General features: G+C 39.7%; 1 protein-coding gene across 1 annotated transcript in view; it reads left to right on the top strand.

Moving 5' to 3' along the window:
- Positions 1–23,573, top strand: part of LOC126417019 (odorant receptor Or1-like) — a 144,138-nt gene that overhangs the window by 57,393 nt on the left and 63,172 nt on the right. Inside the window, exons 2-3 of the mRNA XM_050084908.1 lie at positions 1,987–2,086; positions 15,777–15,890. Coding sequence (XP_049940865.1) covers positions 1,987–2,086; positions 15,777–15,890 — 214 coding nt within the window. The remainder of the gene's footprint in view (positions 1–1,986; positions 2,087–15,776; positions 15,891–23,573) is intronic.

Below are 23,573 nucleotides of genomic sequence, written 5' to 3'. Positions count from 1 at the left end.
TGACTTCCTCCATGACAAACACCATGGATTCTGAAAACATCCATCATGTGAAACCCAGCTTGGATCAAGGCAGTCACATAGATGCAGTATTTCTTGATTTCCAAAAGGCAGTACCAACCTATGTCTATTGTCAAAAGTACAATCATGAGGCGTATCAAGTGAAATTTGTGACTGGATTAAAGAGTTTTTGGTAGGGAGAATGCATCACATTATCTTGGATGGAGAGTCATCATCAGATGCAGAAGTAACTTTAGTTGTGCCCCATGGAAGTGTGTTGGGACCCTTGCTGTTCATTTTGTAATTAATGACCTTGTGGACAATTTTAACAGTGACCTCAGACTTTTTGCAGATGATGCAGTTATCTGTAAGGAAGTACTGCTTGGAAGAAGTTGTGTAAATATTTAGTCAGATCTTGGTAAGATTTCAGAGTGGTGCAAAGATTGGAAACTTACTATAAATGTTCAAAAATGTAAAATTGTGCTCTTCACAAAACGAAAAAATGTAATATCCTATGATTATAATGTCAATGAGTCTCTGTTGGAATTGGCCAACTCATACAAATACCTGGGTGTAACACTTTGTGGGATATGAAATGGAATGGTCACATAAGCTCAGTCTTGGGTTAAGATGGTGGTAGACTACAGTTTACTGGTAGAATACTGGGGAAGTGCAATCAGTCTGCAAAGGAGATTGCTAAGAGATTCCTTACAAATCACTTGTCCTTCTGGTTCAAGAAGATTGCTCATGTGTGTGTGACACATACCAATAGGATTAACATGGGATATTGAACGTATACACAGAAGGGCAGCCTGAATGGTCATAGGTTCATTTGATCCATGGGAGAGTATCAGAGAGATACTGAAGGAATTGAACTGGCAGACCCTTGAAGACAGATGTTTTCAAGCAGTCGTTCTTCCCGCACTCCATGTGTGAATGGGTTGGGAGAAATTTTAATAACTGGTACAATGGGACATACCCTCTGCCCTGCACTTCATGGTGGTTTGCATAATACAGATGTAGATGTAACATTATGAAATGGCAATGATTTAGGCACATACTCCAATTCAGCATAAAATTCCTCCTTACCCTCACAGGCTGCATGTGCAAGGATATGTCACTGTTCTGGAAAGCAACTGTAATGTAGGAGATTTTGTTGTTCATGGATTTTAACTTTTTCACTTCTTTTATTACTATGCCATGTACATAAAACCCAGTACCCATTTCATGGCACCTGCTACAGTCTCCATAGAGGATGATCCCAGTGCTTATCTTGATTAACCTTGTACCCTACAATCAAATCTCCTGGTGGCTATGACTTTCAGCTTTTATTTTTCTAACTTGTTGGTAATATTCTGTCCACTTTTTGGCCTGTGTAGGCTCCTTACATTCCAGGTTACAAAGGAGAAGTCCACTGTATGTTGCCACATCCAATTACAGTTGAGACAGACCAGATTACAAGGTTTCTGTACAGAGTCCCGACCAATGTGTGTGTGTGTGTGTGTGTGTGTGTGTGTGTGTGTGTGTGTGTGTGTAGAGGTAACCTTCTGCACAACCCTCAACCAGGAGCCACAGTGGCACAGTGCTGGGATGCCCATCCTAAAAGTATTGCCTTTTCCACAGCTTTTCACTCACCCATGGCCATGCTAGTTTTGGTACACCTTGAGTATCCACCCACTACACATAGTGAATGTTCATTGAGTCACTATCTGTGGAGGCATCAGGGGGGGGGGGGAGGGACTAGCAACACCACATGGGATTTATGGGTATTAGTACTGGCAAATAAGTTAAGAGACAAAAATTTAGTGGGAAAGTATGTTCACTTCATGTTTATGATCAAGTTATTAATGTCTCACCGATTATAAATGTCCTGATGAAGGTAAGTGTCTATTATTTATATGAAGTGAGTTAACTGGGTTTCATTTATTGTGTGAAGAAAGCATTGTGCTTACTGTTTTTCACTGCTTCTCTTTCCATTTCTTTTTTCAGGAGTGTCAAAGAACTGGAGACTGCAATGAGCTATTCTATTTTTGTTCTGCTGTTCTTAAACATGGTGACCATTTGCACACTCATCATAAGCACTACAGTGGTGAGTGTGGTACCTTTTCTTTTATTGTCTGCAGTATTGCAGATTATTTGCATAGATAACTTATCTTCAAGAACATTCGATGTTGTTTCCACTGGCAATGATAGAGCTATTTTTGTAGAAGCCTCATTCCTGATGACGGTTGTCAACTACTAGGAAATGACTGAAATTCCGATAACTTTGTCATTGTGGGTAATGTGAGATGTAAGGTGTGACCTGTGTAAATTGCTGAGCTTGAGGGGCAAGACATTGTGTGTTCAGTTGGTTGAAAGCATTGCATTTTGCACAAGTATGTACAGTTCTGTATGGCCATTGATGCTGGCATAAGATGGTGTATGTCTTTTGAAGTATGTGCATAAAATATGAAGCCATCACTGATATTGAAATTAATATTTACCTGCCACTTTTTCTGAGTTAATTGAACTACCAAAACAAAGGGAGACAGAGCTTATTGTAATATGACACTGAATGTCTTGAATTGCATATGATTGGGTCACATTGTGCACAAATCTCTTCAGGCATGTTAGACCTAAATTTTGTAGGTGTGGAATAATCAGCAAAACTGCTTCGTGTACTGCTAGCCATTCCAATCTGAGGACAGTGCTGGCCATATGGAAAGCCTAACTGATGACTCCATAGTGTCTGAGTAAACAGTACTCACAATTCGGAACATAGCTGCTGCTGGCTATATGGCTCGGGAAACACTGACTGAATCATCATTCTATCTGACTGTGCCTCCAGGCCTGACACAGACTTTTATTGCCACTAATATTTACATCTAAGATTTTCAAGCACTATGCCCAGAGGTTCTATCGGCGTTATGTGATATTTACAACCAGTTCTCACTCATATGTGTGAGACTCTGTCATTGTATCTCAACAGATTTCACACCAACTTAATTTCATTTCTGGGTGTCTAATTCAATTCCTACATACCTACTGTGGCAGGATAAGTCACAGTTCCCCACCAACACTTACAATGACAGTTTGAGACGTAATGTAAATTTCATTAACTGAAAACAAAATATGGGTAAAGAAATCGAAGTAAGGAAGCTGCACTTATACCAAAAGTCTGTACAGTTCAGAGGTAACAAAATATAGGCCTAAACGTCTCATGTACTGTAGTGTAAAACTGATGGCATGAAAGCATATGTGAAAATTAAGATATGAATAGTAATAGCTAAATCAAAATTCAGCAAAATTAAAACTTTATTGTGTATGGTGCCTCAAATTCAAATCATTTTGAGTGCATGAGGAAACGCTCTGCTCTGTGAAATTAAAAGAGGGCACTGCAAATTACTGGAGGTCTTGGATTAATGGTTTCACAAGAATATGCTGAGGATTTACGGAAAAGCACAACAAAAATGAAAAAGTACTGCAAAGTGCAAGTTGTAGACTAGAGCTATGAACCACTATCAAATGGAACAAAAAATTGCATATGAGGTGTGATTGGAAAGTTTTAAGAATGGAGCCGCTACTGCTTACTGGTTTGGCAGGCAGGTACACCGAAGGTGGGGAGTGAGTCATTGCCTTTTCCTTGAATGCCCTCTGACAGGAAACTGCTTTTCCTTTATTCAGTTCATTGTGGCAGCTAGTTGAGTGTGGGTCTGTTAGGGCTGGTTGCTGGATTCTGTCTGGGTGAAAATGGACACAAAAACGAAGCAACGAGTTTGTGTGAAATTTTGTTTTAAAACCGAGAAATCGGCTTCTGAGACTTACAAACTATGAAAAACAGCTTTTGCAGATAATTGTATGAGCCAGTCAAATGTTTTTGTCTAGTTCAACAGATTTAAAAAGACTGAAAATCATTTGTAGATGAACCACCGTCCAGCCATCCTTCCATCTCAAAAACTAATGAAAATGTGAAAGTTCACGACTTAGCGTGCTCTGATCGTAGACTTACAATTAGGGAGATGGATGATGAACTTAATTTAAGTTTCTAAGCAGTTCAGGCAATTTTAACTGTAGATCTTAACATGCGTCGGGTGTCCACAAAATTCATTCCAAAAGTGTTGTCAAGCAACCAGAGACAATACAGACTTGAAGCATGCCAAGAACTGATTATCAGACTAAAAATGACCCATATTTGTTAAATAGGGCAATTACAGCTGAAGAATAGTGGGTATATGGATATGATACTGAAACCAAAGTGCAGTCTTCACAGTGGAAGACTCCAAGTTCACAACGACCAAAAAAAGCACGGCAAACTCGGTCGAAGGTGAAAACAATGTTGGTGATTTTTTTTCGGTTCTACCAGTATTGTGCATCATGAATTTACCCCTGGAGGACAGACAATTAACCTGCAATACTACGAATGTGTCCTTGTGCATTTTCACGAAAAGGTGCGGAAGAAAAGGCCTGCATTGTGGAAAGACAGGAGTTCGGTGCTACACCATGACAATGCTCTGGCTCATCGTGCCTTCTCCATTGTTGAATTTTGGACCAAATTCAAAATTCCTGTGCTTCCACAACGAGCGTAGTCCCCTGATTTGGCCCCTGCGGACTTCTGCCTGTTTTCTAAAATGAAATTTTCACTGAAAGGGGAACGAATTGACTCGACTGAAGACATCCAGGCAAATATGGAGAGTGTCCTTAACACACTTCAGGAAAAAAATTTATAGGAATGTTTCCAAAAGTGGAAACACCATCAGAGTCAGAATGTTCAGTCAGAAGGGGAGTTTTTTGAAGGAGATTCATTACTGTAACATGTAAGTACCACCACTGTACAATTACAAGCCCATTCTTAAAACTTTCCATTCACACCTCGTATGTGCAGCATTTGTTGTATAACAACAGCCTTAGACTAGAAAAAAAAGGTCAATTCATAACTAGGTGCATAGCTTACTTCTTTGGAATATTACAAAGATGTCACTGAGCTTAACGTCTCAGGACAACGGATTTGTGGTGACCTAGTAGAGATCGATTCTTCCAATGTGGAAATTCTTTGGACAACACTGCAGCTCTGGTGTATGAACAGTCTCTGATTCAGTCATTTCTAGATTTATGTTGTGTATGCAAGTGTCTTACATATACATCCATCAACTAACAAAGTGTAGATATTTGGTATTTATGATCTCCTTCATTCCATTTGGAGTATCTTTACCTATGTCTACACTGCATTCGTGACCCCACAATGTCCTATGTCTTGTGACTCATCTTGGTGGCAACACAATGGAGCCATCATGCAACTTTACTGCAGAAGACCAGGAATTACAAGACAGTGACTTATCTGGTGTTGAGTTCAGTGCTTTACAGTAGCAACAACTCTTGTCTTGGGTATGTGAAAGCGATGTTTTTCATGCAGTATCAGTGGTAACAATAATGACATTATTGTACCCAAACAATGTGTACCAGTTATTGACCTTCTGTGTAACTTCATATAAAAATGTCACCCTTCCACAACCAAACAAGATGCTTCAAAACAAACTACCATGGACAGGCATGGACTGGTGTTGTTTGATCATGTCAGTCCTCCTGCATCACATATACTGTTGTTGAACACTCTCACATTGCAATATGCAGCCCATGTGGTTGGGCCATGTATGGACACTGTTCTGGACCCTACTTCCACACAGTGGCCTCCAAACAAGAGCTCATCCCTCATCACTCTCCATTCAAATGCAGTACTACAAGGACTTCGGAATTTTCAAGGCAGCCCTGTGCAGTTTAAGTTATTTCCCAAGCTGCCAATCTTCCGCCGCAAAAGCAACTGTCACAGTGTGCATTTTACTCAATCATAATATTTCTTATGACATTCAAAGTTAAACACCTCATTGTCACATCTCAGTGAGCATGCAGACCTCACCAGTGATGTTATATTGTCAACCCCAGCTATCACCAAATATGATTTGGAGAAAACTGCACTCATTCAATGTCTCACCCAAACACCATAGCAGCAACTCCCTCAAGTTATCTACAACCAACATTTAGGCACAAAAACACCTTATCAGCTTTGGAGACATCTCTGACATGTAACTGACATAGCACTTACGCCAGAACAGAACTACCTCAAGTTATCTATGACCAACATTTAGATGCAAAAACGTCTTCTCAGCTCCGGAGACGTCTCTGACATTTAATTCACTGACTATTAAAAAATATCTTGTTTTAGCATAAACTACTGGAGAAGATTAATTTTAGCAGACAGACTTCTTGTAGAACTGCATCATCAACAATGCATTTCTTCATCATGCAATGATGACCAGCTGTACCTTAGCCAGGGTACAGGTTGTGAATTGTGGCATCAAGCAGCCGAATGGTACTTAGCACTTCCAGACAACTCCGAAGGTGATGTTACTCCCACCTGCTTGGCCTGGTCAAAACAAATTGAGGGCTAGCTGGCGACACAAACCTAACTGCAGAAAAAAATGATGCTACCACACCTCTGCTGCTATTTCAAATGTTTTGGTAATACAGCTTGAAACTGTAAGGCATCTTGTGATTATTCAAATAAGAAGAACAGTGGTCCCACAAATTCAAGTCACCTACTGTCTGAACATGAAAGGAAGTCAATATTTTCTCATTGACATGGGATCTGAGGTGAGCATTATTCCAAGTGATCTACCACCAACATCAAAAAACCTTTTTTTCCTTTTAACTTTGTGTGGTGAACAGTTCACACATCACAGTGTATGGAGCCACACATTTAACCTTGGATTTTTGTTTAGAAGAAAAAGTCTCTTAGGAATTTTTCATCAGTAATGTCAACAACTAGTATTGGTGGTTTACTTTCTAAGGCATTTTCACTCTCCACCCCGTTACCCAAGTTGTCTTGTGGAACTCCTTTGCATCACAACAGTGGACGTTCTGTGATTGGATTTATCCTTAGTCCACTGTCTGCCATGCAGCCAATGACTACAGATCCCAGCCCACAAACTGTCAATTCGGTTGACACATACAAACACTATTAACAGATGGTTCAAGACTGTCTGTCATTGGCGCCAGAATTACAACATACTACCCATCAGTACTATGACATACAAAAGGAAACATTGAGCCTACATGAAGGAATCCTCACTATACATGATAAAATTCACACATCAGCAGATGAGCTTGCCATCATGCATACATATCTGGAACAGCTCACTCACAAGGAGCTTCATCATCCTGCTTCTCTTACTGCAAAAGAGTCAGTGGACCTAGAACAGACTGCAGCAGGCACTCACATACCATTGGAGCAGCCCGCAACAGTGTCATCAGCACCTGTAAAGGTCAGTCAAGTGCACTAGTCTTCTGGTGCCCATGCATCTATTGTACTTGCCTTCCGTGCCCCACCTAATCCATGTGTGCAGTTCAAATAGTGTACTATCAGTAACAGTGCTGTCCATAAAATAAGCACCATGCTGGGTGTGCCAGTTGACACAAAGCACGTAGACTGGCTCCTGAGAGACTCCGTGTGACTAAGTTGGTTATAGAGGAGTTATTGCAAGCTGGGATTGTTAGATAGTCTGCTCACCCTTGGGTGTCACTCATTTGGCTTGTACCCAATAAGGATGGCATATTTAAATTACGTGGCAATTATCAGGTGCTCAATTTCCACACAATGCCAGACAGTTAATTTGTCCCAAATATTCAGGACTTTGTTCATTATTTGGCATGTGCCTCAGTTTTCACTGTGTTGGACTGTAAGGAGGCATATTTACAGATGAACCCTGAAGATGTGAAAATCAGCTGTCATATCCTTTTTGGACTGTATGAATTTCTTTATAGGCCATATAGACTTAAAAATGCAGCACGAACTTGACAAAAATCAAACAATGGAAAACCCAGGATGGAATGTACCAATATTATGAAACTATGTTTATTGGATAGATAAAAAAATCTAATCACCAAGCAGCAGCAGAACCCACACATAAAAGACTTGTGATTGGCTAGCTTTTGGAGCCAGTGGCTCTTCTTGAGGCAGAAGGGTTGAAGGAGAAGGAAGAAGGGTGAGGGAAAAGGACTGGAGAGGTCTAGAAAAAGGGGTAGATTTTGGTAAAGGCACCCAGAACCATGGGTCAAGGGAGACTTACAGTATAGTAAGTTTCCCCTGACCCACGGTTCTGGGTGGAGGAAAAGGACTGGAGAGGTCTAGGATCCTAGACCTCTACAGTCCTTTTGCTTCACCCTTCTTCCTTTTCCTTCAACCCTTCTGCCTGAAGAAGGAACCACTGGCTCTGAAAGCTTGCCAATCACAACAGTCTTTTATGTGTGTGTTCTGCCACCACTTGGTGAGTAGATTTTTTATCTATCCAATTAAATTATATAGACACACACACCGTATGATAAGTCTCCCCAGGCCCCCAGTTCTGGGTGCCTTTCCCAAAATCTACCTCTTTTCCTAGACCTCTCCAGTACTTTTCTATCACCCTTCTTCCTTCCCCTTCAACCCTTCTGCCTGAAGAAGGAGCCACTGGCTCCAAAAGCTTGCCAATCACAACAGTCTTTTATGTGTGTGTTCTGATGCCGCTTGGTGAGTAGATTTTTTATCTATCCAATTAAATAATTTTATCAATAATTGATTATTTTCATTGTTATATATATACATATATATATATATTTATTTATATCTAAAAGCAAAGATGATGTGACTTACCAAATGAAAGTGCTGGCAGGTCGACACAGACACAAACATACACACAAAATTCAAGCTTTCACAACAAACTGTTGCCTCATCAGGAAAGAGGGAAGGAGAGGGAAAGACGAAAGGATGTGGGTTTTAAGGGAGAGGGTAAGGAGTCATTCCAATCCCGGGAGCGGAAAGACTTACCTTAGGGGGAAAAAAGGACGGGTATACACTCACACACACACACACATATCCATCCACACATATACAGACACAAGCAGACATATTTAAAGACAAAGAGTTTGAGCAGAGATGTCAGTCGAGGCAGAAGTGCAGAGGCAAAGATGTTATTGAATGACAGGTGAGGTATGAGTGGCGGCAACTTGAAATTAGCGGAGATTGAGGCCTGGTGGATAACGGGAAGAGAGGATATATTGAAGAGCAAGTTCCCATCTCCGGAGTTCGGATAGGTTGGTGTTAGTGGGAAGTATCCAGATAACCCGGACGGTGTAACACTGTGCCAAGATGTGCTGGCCATGCACCAAGGCATGTTTAGTCACAGGGTGATCCTCATTACCAACAGTCACTGTCTGCCTGTGTCCACTCATGCGAATGGACAGTTTGTTGCTGGTCATTCTCACATAGAATGCGTCACAGTGTAGGCAGGTCAGTTGGTAGATCACGTGGGTGCTTTCACACGTGGCTCTGCCTTTGATCGTGTACACCTTCCGGGTTACAGGACTGGAGTAGGTGGTGGTGGGAGGGTGCATGGGACAGGTTTTACACCGGGGGCGGTTACAAGGGTGGGAGCCAGAGGGTAGGGAAGGTGGTTTGGAAACATGCCTTGGTGCACGGCCAGCACATCTTGGCACAGTGTTACACCGTCCGGGTTATCTGGATACTTCCCACTAACACCAACCTATCTGAACTCCGGAGATGGGAACTTGCTCTTCAATATATCCTCTCTTCCCATTATCCACCAGGCCTCAATCTCCGCTAATTTCAAGTTGCCGCCACTCATACCTCACCTGTCATTCAATAACATCTTTGCCTCTGCACTTCTGCCTCGACTGACATCTCTGCTCAAACTCTTTGTCTTTAAATATGTCTGCTTGTGTCTGTATATGTGTGGATGGATATGTGTGTGTGTGCGAGTGTATACCCGTCCTTTTTTCCCCCTAAGGTAAGTCTTTCCGCTCCCGGGATTGGAATGACTCCTTACCCTCTCCCTTAAAACCCACATCCTTTCGTCTTTCCCTCTCCTTCCCTCTTTCCTGATGAGGCAACAGTTTGTTGCGAAAGCTTGAATTTTGTGTGTATGTTTGTGTGTCTGTCGACCTGCCAGCACTTTCATTTTGTAAGTCACATCATCTTTGTTTTTAGATATATTTTTCCTACGTGGAATGTTTCCCTCTATTATAACTATATATTTATTTATTATCAAATATATATAATATTGTTCGAAGAGATTACGGGATTGCAGCCGGTCATCGTAAACTACATTCTATGATGTTTCAACTGGACACTGGCAGTCATCTTCAGGTGGATCATTGAAGACTGTCTTTGATGGCTTGCCTTAAGATGACTGGCTGGTGTCTAGTTGAAATGTCATGGAATGAAGTTCTGATGACTGGCTGCAATCCTGAAATCATTTTGAACATTTAATTCGTCAAGAAAATTTTAAATTTCGCATATGTAATGTTGTAACAAACCTGGCAAAGACTTATAGACAGTGATTTTCTTAATTTCCCCTTCTGCTATGCTTACTTGTATGACATTTTAGTTTTCTCTACTTCCTTAATGGACCATGAAGAGCATCTCAATCTAGTTTTCAATGTTTTGCACAAACTTGACATCATTGTAAATGATGATAAATGTTAGTTGAGACCATCTCAAGTTACCTTCCTGAGTCATTTGGTTTCCTACTATGGTACTCAGCCTACACTTCATTGCATTGAATTCATTTGTCATCTGCCGTGGTCACAGACCTTTTATGTCTTACGCTGAATTTTTATAGCAGAAACCTGCCTGATGCAGCTGCCACACAGGCACCTCTTAGACACATTAAAATGTAAGCACTCTTCAGGCAAAAAGACTATTCACTGGACTCTGCAGATGCAACAAACATTTGACAAAATCAAAGACTGCCTTCCCAATGCTATAATCCTGGCTCACACACTATCCACTGCCTGACTCACCATGACCTTGCATGCTAATGATTGTGCAGTTGGTGCTGTTCTTCAACAGTCCACAGCATGTGCACAAAAGCACTCCATTTCTTTTCTAGAAAGCTGACACGATATAAGTAGTCAGTCTACAATAGAGAACTGTTGACAGTATTACAAAAAGGGTAGATTGCTACTCACCATATAGTGGAGCTCAGTCACAGACAGACAAAACAAAAAGAGTGCTGAACAAGTAAGCTTTCAGCAAAAGGCCTTCTTCTGAAGTAGACAACACATACATATATTCATGCAAGCACAACTCATACTCACAGACAATTGTCTCTAGTTGAGTGGCCAGAGACAGTGGTTATGTGTGTATGAGATGTGCTTGTGTAAATGTATTTGCATTTGTGTGTGTGTGTGTGTGTGTGTGTTTTGTCTATTTCAGAAGAAGGTCTTTGGCTGAAAGCTCATTTGTTTAGCAGTATTTTAGTTGTGCCTGTCAGTGACTCAACATCTCCACTGTATGGTGAGTAGCAATCCATCCTCTTCATAATATTGTCAGAGAGTACTGTTGGTGGTGTACAAAACAATGTGGTACTTTAAAGATGACACTGAGAGCAGGCCTTTAACATTTTATCTGGATCATAGCCCTCTAATGTATTATATTCGAAATCCTGCAAAAGATTGTTGTCCTTGGCACTTTCCCCATTTGGACTTCATTGCACAATTCACAACAGCTGTCTGACATCTGCATGGAACAGACAAATTTGTAGCTGGTTTCCTTTCACAGATAAACACTCTTCCAGTAGATACTGATTTTGATAAACTTGCAACAGTGCAACTAGAGGATCCACAGGTACGGGATCTTCTGCACAACATAATGGGCTTGCACATCAAAATCCATGACATTCCTGATTCTTCAAAGCAAGAACTATGTGATATCTCCCAAAGCAGCCTTCATCCAGTGGTAGTACATACTATTAGATGAGCCATTTTCAATAAACTGTGTGGACTTTCACAACCCAGGATTAATACAACAATGAAGCTTGTCATTAACTGCTTCATCTCACCAAATGTCAAGGAAGACCATAAACCTTGGACACAAACACACACTGCCCACCAGCATTCCAAAATAGGATGGGATGCACAACCACAACTTGGCCATTACTCCATTCCTAAGTGCCTTTTCAGCACATCTGTTTAGATCTCATTGGGCACCTTCCCTATTCAAGTTGGTATCTATATATAGTTGACTATATATAGTTGACTGGGTTGAGGCTACACCATTTTGAGACATCACTGCTGAAACAACTAAAAAAGCATTTATCAGCTAATGGATTTTTTGTTTCAGTTACCCAGTCACAATAATGATGAACTAAGGTGGGCAACTGGAGTCAGCACTTTTTACTGAGTATGCAGCATCCACTGCTTTCAGACAACTTGCCATCCACAAAGTAATAGTCTCATAGAACATGTGTCATGGAAGGAAATGGACAAACACCCTCCCATGTGATCTTCTAGGTCTACATGCAGCTTATAAAGAAGATCTCTCTGTACATCTCACATGGAACTCATTTATGGAGAAAACCTGACTCCTCCAGTGGATTTCACAGAGCCATTGCGATTGCCTACAGACAAAGAACTGCACAGCTGGTCTGCAAAATCAAGCAGTATACTGCACACTGAAAGGGAAACATTCCATGTGGGAAAAATATATATAAAAAACAAAGATGCTGTGACTTACCAAATGGGAAAGTGCTGGTAGATAGACACAATAAAAAACACACAAACACACACAAATTGGTGTTTGTGTGTTTTTTATTGTGTCTATCTACCAGTGCTTTCCCGTTTGGTAAGTCACAGCATCTTCGTTTTTATATATTGGTATCTGTTCAGTAGTAGATAATGATACAACTGTGTCATAGGAACCCTCAGCACCGTTCTTATTGTAAAATTTCTTGGCTTTGAATAATTTCTTTTTTCTGTGTGAGTCTGCAGATCCTTTTTGATGTTTGATGATGTGGCTGCTTTTTTGAAATTTCATTTATTTTATTATATTTTTCCATTATGTTTTGACAATCCATTTCTTCATATTTTTGCCCTTTTTCTGAAAACATTAATTATCCTACGTGATCAGTTTTGATTTCTATACAGTTATTAGCAGATGAACTTATTCTCGGCAAACACAAATTATTAAAATACATTACAAAAGCTATGTTTAAATTTATATTTTACAATTTATATTTTACAAAATGTGCTTGTCATCACAGATGGATTGAATCAAATCAATGAAAATCTGTTCACTGTTGAAATGTAATACTTTTGTTTTAGTTAGTCTTTTTGTGAAGTTAGTAGGTCGAAAGAAAGCCTGTATGAAGCGTTGATGGTGGACAAATGTGGGGAGGCAATCTGGGATATGTCTAAATTGCAACCTGTAATCTTACCCTCCCACACATACCATTATTAAAATTCTCTGTCTACAAAAGTTTAAAAAGCATCAAAAGGCTTAAGATATACAAAAGAAGAATTTTTTACTTATATTCATTTTCTCTTGTTGTTGTTGTTGTTGTTGGTGTTGGTGGTGCTGCTGGCTCCAAGTATTATTGTGTCTAGGGGTACATTACTGCGGCTGAAATTTTGATTTAATGGGTTACTGATAACTGAATAACTGATGAAGATTTGCCTGTTGGTATGACTATCTTTTTATTTTGTCCCATTCTTCCAAATATCATTGACTTTACAATTCCACTTCAGAACATGAATTTACATTGTTGTTGACAAGATTAGAAATTTGTCTACTTCCATCAGAGGAATTCAGCAGTACGCACAATATTCCTCAGAGTTTACAAAGCAAAAGAGTTTACAAACTTCCTAGACAAAAAAGAATCCTTGCTAATTTATATCATTATTTTGCAAATGAGTCTAGAAATAAATTTAATAACTCGTGTTAGATTGTGCAACTAATAATATGAATTTTAAGTATGCCAGAAATTTCGTAATTTCAAATATTTTTAAAAGAAGAGTAATTTTAACTGTACATACAGAACGCTAATGAACTAATTTCTTTTTATATATTTTAGCCCAAAACATAAGACATTGTGTACAAAATCATATGAAGTTGATTCAGTTTGACAGCTGATATAATGTTCACCTATACAAGAATTGATAGTATACATGGTATCGGTTATTTCCGTAACAAAAAAGGTAATGTTAGAGGAGGGTGACCCATTACAATATCTTTCCTGTCTTTCCACATCTGTAAATACTCTTGTCATTGTGTGTCATTTGCCTGCTTTTGGTTTAAATCTTATTTTCTTGTCTTTCAGTTTCTTGAGATTTTCTGTCTTGTTTTGTAGATCATCCAGGATTATATCTTGTTCTCCTATACCCTCTTTAATTTCCTTGATCCATCCTACTTGTTGATTCAGATTCCACAGTCTCTGCATAATTTTTCTTGCTAATCTGGTTTCTGGTGTCCTCGTGTGGCTAAAGAAAGAAATCCTCTTTTTACATATGTAAAGAGATGCTGAAGAAACTGGAGTTGTGGGCTCTTGAAGATAGATGTAAACTATTCCAAGAAAGACTACTTACAAAGTTTCAAGAACTGGCTTTAAATGATGACTCTAAAAATATACTACAACCCCCTACATATTGCTTCTGTAGGGATTGTGAGGACAAGATTACATTAATTGCAGCATGCATGGAGACATTTACACAATTGTTCTTCACACATTCCATCCGTGAGTGGAATGAGAAAAAATCCTAATGACTGGTGCAATGGGTCATACCTTCTTCCATGCACTACACAGTGGTTTGCAGAGTACAGATATAGATATATGAGACATTATATGTTGGGTATTCTACACACCAGACAGTATGCTTTTGCTGTGACAAAACTAAAATACAGTGACCAAGAAAGAATGATATATGGTGCACTGAAAATTATATCCATATTTACTGGAGAACAGGAGTGTTGCGCATTCTTTTTCATGAGAAGAGGACAGCTATCATTAATGAAACAAGTTGTGAAGTATTTGTGAAAAGACAGAGAATGATTAAATATATTTGTGAAACATTTTCAGAAACTGACAGGTATATCTTTCAAAGCACCTGTTTAGAATTTCATTGGAAGTGATAAGGATCCCAAATTTGAGTGCATGGTGGTGAATATGTTGAATAAATATTTTAAAAGTGCATTGTTCAGTGAGATTTAAGGTACTATTCCTCCATTTAACTTTCAACTGCTTTTCTAAACACATTGGTGCTGTCAGTTAGGGGCAGGAAGAACCAATGAAATGAAATGTCCAGGAAATGGAACACAGATACAAGGGCAGATGGAACATCAACATTATTCCTTACTGTTGTTGGATATTACACAGAGTGCAGCAGCATGCTGCTCACAGGAGAAACTGTACAAGAGAAGCTTGTGGGGGAAAAAATAATAAGAAAAAGTAAAAATAAAAAATGGAAAAAGGGAAATAATAAGTTTGTAAAAGTAGGCTTAAATTTGGAGATTTTTCGTAGCCTAAATGCATTACTTATTGTTTATTTTGACTTTCTTCTTATGTAATTATTATATGCAAACCAGTGCAGCATAAAAGCAGGCATTTTCTCATCATTTCATGGCTTATTTATGAGCAACTGTTATGAGCTGGATAAAAACTATGCTTAAATTTGGAATTTTCATATTAGACTGCATTAAACTCCATCAAATTATTGAAATCGGTTTTTAACTACCCTAATGTTGAAGCCAGTGTAATTTGGCTGTATCATCATTGGAAAAATCTATTGGAGAGAAACATTTTGTGATAAATCAACTGTGTGAGTGTGTGTGTGTGTGTGTGTGTGTGTGTGTGTGTAATAATATCAATTTGCAATTTGGCATACTAATGACTTGCAGAATTACAGTTTGTGAGTCTGGTTGATGCAGCTACACTGCTGTTAGCAGTACCCTTACATGGTGTGCCTGTTTCTTGCAGCTGTTGCAGAGTGACTCAGATCCAACATCACTCTACAAGATGGTTTCCTCACTGCCTATTGTTATGTTCCAGACAGGACTCTTCTGCATCTTTGGACAGATGATAATTGACCAGGTAACAAATCTGCAGTTAATACTGGCTGTTGCCACCTTAGCTGCTTGCCAGAGCAGCTAAATTGTTCATTCAATAACAAAATATCACAGGCATATTTTTAAGCATAGTAGAGGGTGTCTCGAGTAAGAGAGTGAATAAGCATCCATGCCCTGAATCGTTATCCAGTGGTGCAACACAGCATTGAAAGTTAATTGGGCCAAAGCCTACTCTTAGCCACCCCTTCGACTACAAATGTGTATATACACTCTTTCTCCATGGCAAGCTCCCTAATTATGTCCTGGAAGAAACTATGTTCCATCAGGTACATCTGATCATGCACTGACTCCTCATTTTCATCATTTGATAAAAACTTGGATTCATACAGATGCTCCTTCATGGGACAAAAAGCTGAAAATCACTTGAATCTAGGTCAGTATTGTAATATGGGTGTTACATCGACTCAAAACAAAGATTCTGAATGCACTGGTTTGTTTTCCCTTTGTGTGAGGACTGACATTATCTTGAAGCAAAATCACATCTTTTGAAAGCTGCCCTCTTCACTCCATTTTGAATTTGAGTTACAGATATTGTCGTAACTCATAGAAGCTGTCACTGCATATAGTTTGTAGTGGTACATGTTGCTATAAAGCATAGCAAAACATCTCGCTATCCTCTTATTAGACCAATGGAAGACGTACATGTGAAAAACATGACTTTAATTAGTAGTAGCATAAAAAACATCTACTGTGCCCAGGTTTGTGGGAATTTATTTGCAGATATGAGAAAGAAAAATGTGAGCACAGTGGAGAAAGTGATGATGGATGTGTAATTTTGAATAGCCAGTGACAGGCCACTTGCACTTTGCAGTCCTGCTTTGGGAGACTCCAAAGAAGAAAGAAGCCTGACGACAATGGTCAAGCACTACAGAAAAATGCATGTTGTTATATAGACTCTGTGCCATGCTATCTTCAGTTAAGTATGAACTTATGTTTTTTGTCAGGGATTGAAGCATCACGTATGAACTTGTTATTTGAAAAGCTTTGTTAATTAACAGTTGTGAGTTGACAACTTACTTGAATACAGAAGAATTATGGGAACCATGCTTTGTGATTTCATAGTGAGTTGCTTAAATGTAGAACCTCTCTTATAGCCCTCATCACTCTGTGATCAGAAAAGAAGTCAGTGGTCAAATACGTGGCACTGCATAGCAGGACCACAATATCAAGAGCAAACAAGATGACAACCACAAAATTTGGAAGAGAAGGTAGCTGTATTGCAGGGAATGAGTAAAGACTTGGCATCTTGTGATATATTGATCACTTAAAATCAACCCACAACAAGAAAAACGCCCGAAGTTTGAACTTTAGAAGTGTAACGAGTTAGCAGTGGATCTTTTATATCCAAAAACACTGTCATCATCAGCTTTCTTGCAGAAGCTTGGCTTCTGAACTTCTTTGCTGCAGGCAGTGGTTACAGTGCAACTAAGGAATTCTTCAAATTACATTAAATGTGATTCTGACATTTCCAAACGCTTCCATCGTATGTATGTATGTAATCTGAACAGTTTGTTCCTTTTTGTGCTTGTCTGTCAGTTGACCTGGTAGACTCACGGCCCAATGACTTGTCTCAATTTTCCTACAGGTTTTTGAAGTGAATGCCCTACCTGAACACTCTTTGTTGTCGTAGACAAATACACGTCCACTTTTAACACTATGACTCTTATTCAAAAGTATATCTTTTTTTTTCACTAAAGTAACTATCACCAAATGCAGCTTCATCCTGCAAGCAATATCTTTTCAGCATTGGGCCCTCCAGAGTACAGAAAGTGGACCACGCCTGTCATCTCTTCCATCGTGCACATGGACAATGTGGCATCATAACAAAAAGCCAACAGCAGCAGAGTCTGTCCACAGAAGCACAAGCAGCAGCAGGGAGACTGCTTAACCTCACAATGACAGAAGACTCACTGCATGTTCAGGATTTTGCTGCAGGCTGCCTAGTGGTTTTCTGGTCAAAGTTGCCTAAGTCTCCTGCATCAGATTTGGCAAGAATGGTGGTGCTGTACCTAACTAATAGAGTCCAAGTCCCGGCAGTGCTGCAGTTAACAGTGTCCAAGTCCTGGTTGTGCTGCAGCTAACAGTATCCAAGTTCAAATGCTCAAGTGTGTGTCAATTCCTTAGGGACCAAACTGCTGAGGTCATTGGTCCTAGACTTACACACTAACTAAACTAACTTAAACTAAGTTATGCTAAGAACAACACACACACCCATGCCCGAGGGAGGACTTCAACCTCTGGTGGGAGGGGCTGCGCAATCCGTGACATGGCACCCCTAACCACACGGCCACTCCATGCAGCAGTGTCCAAGTTCTTGGGATGTTCTGCTGAGTATCTTTACTAACCAGAATCCTGTACACACAAACTGATTATGATTTTACATGATGTTGCTCATACCTTTGGCACATGGGCTATGCCCAGCTCTGTTTAAAAAGAATAGCTTAAATAATGTTATAGGATTGAGCTGTAAATGTTTGTTTTCACACCCCAGAGTTAATTCACTGCAAATAATAACCTCTAGCTGTGATCCTACAGTTAAATAGTCCATACATTGCCTGAAATGGAAAATTAATAAAATAAACAGAAATATTTAAGAAAAGATAAATTAATAATTAATTAAAAATTGTAACATCTGAAATTGATGCAGACGACACCTGAGAATTCTGCTTTATAACGTTTGTTCAAGAAAGAATTCATAAAACAAATGGAATGTGGTCCTATGATAAACAATTACAACACAGACAAAAGATAGCCTTATTAAGGTGCAATGAAATTGTATTAAGTGGTAGCAGACACCCAAGGTTGATAGTCATCCAAGATGCAGAAAGAACTAAATTCATTTCTTGATCACAATACACGAAATATCTGTCAGTTCAAAATAATTCATCATTCAGCATGACAATTTATACATTAAGGTGATAAAAGCATTGTTACAAACTATCGCCCAATATCCCTATTAACTACCTTCTCAAAAATTCTAGAAAAACTCATGCACAAGAGGATTGTAGACCATCTCAACTTCCACAGTATGTTAAGCAAAAATCAGTTTGGTTTTTGTGCTGGTCTTTGTGCTGAACAGGCAATATTCTCTTTCAGCAACCAAGTTATGGAAGCCATTAACAAAAAAATGTCTCCAGTGGGTATTTTTTGTGATCTTACGAAAGCCTTTGACTGTATAAGCCACCAAATTCTTTTGAAAAAGGCAGAATACTATGGTTTAGGTGGTACTGTTGGCTTGTGGCTACAATCATATCATCTACAGGATCGGAAGCAGACTGTAACGCTAAATGGCTCTTCAGGAGAACTTGCCTCATCTGAATGGGGCACGATAATGTGTGGTGTGCCTCAAGGCTCCGTTTTGGGCCCATTGCTTTTCCTCATCTTTATTAATGATCTTCCTCTTTGTTCTGAGACAATCAGCAAATTTACCCTGTTTGCCGATGATACCACAATTCTAATTGACGATTAGATTGATCATGATCTTGAACAAACTACAAATACTGTTTTAATGACATCTTAAATTGGTTCTCCTCAAATGGTCTCTCGCTCAATGCAGATAAAACTCATTATATGAGGTTCCATACATCACAAAGTAATCCCGATGAAATTAACATAAAATGTAGAGATCAACCAATACAGAAAGTTGAAGATACAAAATTCCTGGGTGCTTACATAGACAGTAAATGTAATTGGTCAGTTCACATTCTTCATCTATGTAAAAAACTTAGCTCGGCAACATTTGCGTTACGGGTAATTTCTTCAGTGGCTGAAGTTGACACTATTAAGATTGCCTACTTTGGCTACTTCCACTCATTGATGTCATATGCTATCATATTCTGGGGGAACCAACCACTTGCAAAAACAGTTTTCACCATCCAAAAAAAAGCAATCAGAATAATGTGTGGGGTCCATCAAAGACACTCTTGCAGGCACCTGTTTCGGAAGATATGTATCCTAACAACTGCCTCACAGTATATTTTTTCCTTGCTGACCTTTGTGTGCAAAAATTATTCCATCTACCAAGACAACAGTAGATTCCATGGTTATAACACCAGAAACAAAAACAATCTACATTTCGAAATGAAATGTCTCGCTCTGGTACAAAAAGGAGTTTACTACTCCAGCATTAAGCTGTTCAATGCTCTACCACTACATATCAAATGTGTTCATACAGAACTGCCAAAATTTAAACAAGTTCTCAAAGATTACCTGACAGAGAAATCTTATTATACTGTGGATGAATATCTGAAAGAAAATGTATACCATCACTAAGATTATTGTGTCTAGAAGTAGTTCAATTGATTTTATTGTGCATTTGGGCATTAGCACACTTTTTGTAACAACAGATTGGCTGTACATGTATTTACTCTTGTAGGCCTAATATCTGATTTAACTTTGTGCTCTTATCTTTAACCTTTATTTGAAACTCCTTTTTCTGTTAAATGGTTGTTATGTTATCTAGCTGACATTGTATCTGTTACTGTATTTATAGTATGTCTTACTTAAACTATGTACAATTTGCCATTGAATTGCCCTTGTATTTATTGTACGTTTAAATTGAAACCTGTACAATTTGACACGTTCCATATCCTTGTGATTGACTCACTAACTGGATCTACGGAACAAGAAATAAATAAATAAACACAAGAGATAACAAGTAGTATCTCACCCTCTGTCTATTCTCAGTTCCATAATGCAAGCAGAAAAGTTATAGCTATTCTCTGAGGCACATTCAGACCTAGTGAAAATTAGTGTGTCTTCAAAAGCTAAAGTATTGTAGTGGCCATTCACCAACCAGAATCAATCACCTACACAACTGAATAGACAGTGGGTTCATGTTACCATAGACAGATCTGCTTTTCATGTGATCTCGATATAAAGTCCAGAATCACTCCCTTCAGATCATCACTCAAAAAGTGGCTATTTTCACTTGACTCCAGCAGTGTTCTGCCACTGTCTAACTCTCCCCACTAAAAATACATTGTTCTTATTTTCTACAGACATGATTTTGACTCAGTTCAACCGTTTTCCACACTAAAATAATATATTACAACAATATTTGAATAAAGACATGTTGTACACATTCGGTCACACTCAGACCATTATCAATAAATGTAAGTAAAGGTTTTTTTATAAATAGATAATCTGACATTGTTGTGAAAGTGGGCTCATGTTTAATTACAGCAAAATGTTATTAAATATTGTTTAACAATTATCTATATCTGCTAGATAGACATGTCTTTTGGTGCTCCTTTCAATTATAATGTCAGCTTGCTCATGACTGATTACTTTTAAATTGCACTGGTTTTTTTATATCAACTATAATTATATTTAAACAACAGTATTGACAAAATTAGTAACATATTCTATACATAACTACACAAGTGCGATAAAATATGAGGTATTCAGGCCACATTAAATTGCCGTTTTACTCTGGAATATATGATGCTCTTACAAACATTTGCGTAAAGAAAAGGCTATAAAATGTAATAAATCAATAAATAAAACAGATACAGATATGTAGCCTTCAGGAATGATAGCTATAGTGCAATGATATCATCTGAGATATCATTTGTTGAAAGTGTAGGTGGTGTAAGAAAGTTTTTGTTCCCAAGATTCACTGTGAAAACATTTAGTCTTTGTAAATTATTAAGTTTTTTTTTTTAATTTTTAAGGTATTGAAAATATTATTTCATTAGATGCAACTAATCTTTCTGAGATCACAGATGTATTCAGATTTGCTCTACACTGAAGTGACAAAAGTCACGGGAAAGCAATATGTCCATATACAAAGGTTGGTAGTATTGTGTACACAAGGTATAAAAGGGCAGTGTGTTGGCAGAGCTGTCATTTATAATCAGGTGCTTCACATGGGGAGTTTTGTGATGTGATTATAACCACATGATAGGAATTAACAGACTTTGAATGTGGAATGGTAGTTGGAGCTGTAACACTTATATCGATTAGAAGTAGGTTTATATTATGTAACTATGTATCTGTAATTATGAAGTGTTTATTCTTTGTTAATTAAGGTCAATGATTTGTGACAGGAAATTAGAGTTCTATAATGTATATGTGGAAAAAGATAAATGATTGTTTAAAATAATGAAATTTTATAATATGTGTATATTTATAAGAAAAAAACAATGTGTATTGGAAGCTGGTTAATGCTTAGTGCACTTGTGTTTGTAAAATGTAAAAGATGCACGGAAGTCCTTCCACAATGGAAGTGGCATGGCGCGATGTAAAAGGTAGTTTTGGTGGTCAAACTTGGCAGCTCCTTGGTGTGAACGATATGCAGTCAGTGGCTAGCCATTGCACGGTACACATTGACGGGGTCAAGGGAGGCAATTGGAAGCCACTTTGCAAGGAATTTTGCCTCGAATGTGGACTTGGGTGTTGCTTGCTATTCTCGGTAATAAGGAATGGCTCTAATACACTCCTGGAAATGGAAAAAAGAACACATTGACACCGGTGTGTCAGACCCACCATACTTGCTCCGGACACTGCGAGAGGGCTGTACAAGCAATGATGACACGCACGGCACAGCGGACACACCAGGAACCGTGGTGTTGGCCGTCGAATGGCGCTAGCTGCGCAGCATTTGTGCACCGCCGCCGTCAGTGTCAGCCAGTTTGCCGTGGCATACGGAGCTCCATCGCAGTCTTTAACACTGGTAGCATGCCGCGACAGCGTGGACGTGAACCGTATGTGCAGTTGACGGACTTTGAGCGAGGGCGTATAGTGGGCATGCGGGAGGCCGGGTGGACGTACCGCCGAATTGCTCAACACGTGGGGCGTGAGGTCTCCACAGTACATCGATGTTGTCGCCAGTGGTCGGCGGAAGGTGCACGTGCCCGTCGACCTGGGACCGGACCGGAGCGACGCACGGATGCACACCAAGACCGTAGGATCCTACGCAGTGCCGTAGGGGACCGCACCGCCACTTCCCAGCAAATTAGGGACACTGTTGCTCCTGGGGTATCGGCGAGGACCATTCGCAACCGTCTCCATGAAGCTGGGCTACGGTCCCGCACACCGTTAGGCCGTCTTCCGCTCACGCCCCAACATCGTGCAGCCCGCCTCCAGTGGTGTCGCGACAGGCGTGAATGGAGGGACGAATGGAGACGTGTCGTCTTCGGCGATGAGAGTCGCTTCTGCCTTGGTGCCAATGATGGTCGTATGCGTGTTTGGCGCCGTGCAGGTGAGCGCCACAATCAGGACTGCATACGACCGAGGCACACAGGGCCAACACCCGGCATCATGGTGTGGGGAGCCATCTCCTACACTGGCCGTACACCACTGGTGATCGTCGAGGGGACACTGAATAGTGCACGGTACATCCAAACCGTCATCGAACCCATCGTTCTACCATTCCTAGACCGGCAAGGGAACTTGCTGTTCCAACAGGACAATGCACGTCCGCATGTATCCCGTGCCACCCAACGTGCTCTAGAAGGTGTAAGTCAACTACCCTGGCCAGCAAGATCTCCGGATCTGTCCCCCATTGAGCATGTTTGGGACTGGATGAAGCGTCGTCTCACGCGGTCTGCACGTCCAGCACGAACGCTGGTCCAACTGAGGCGCCAGGTGGAAATGGCATGGCAAGCCGTTCCACAGGACTACATCCAGCATCTCTACGATCATC

The sequence above is a fragment of the Schistocerca serialis genome, chromosome 8 (genome assembly GCF_023864345.2).
Source record: "Schistocerca serialis cubense isolate TAMUIC-IGC-003099 chromosome 8, iqSchSeri2.2, whole genome shotgun sequence".
NCBI lineage: Eukaryota > Metazoa > Arthropoda > Insecta > Orthoptera > Acrididae > Schistocerca > Schistocerca serialis.
Note: the sequence above shows the minus strand (reverse complement) of the source record. Positions and strands in the feature narration are given on the sequence as shown.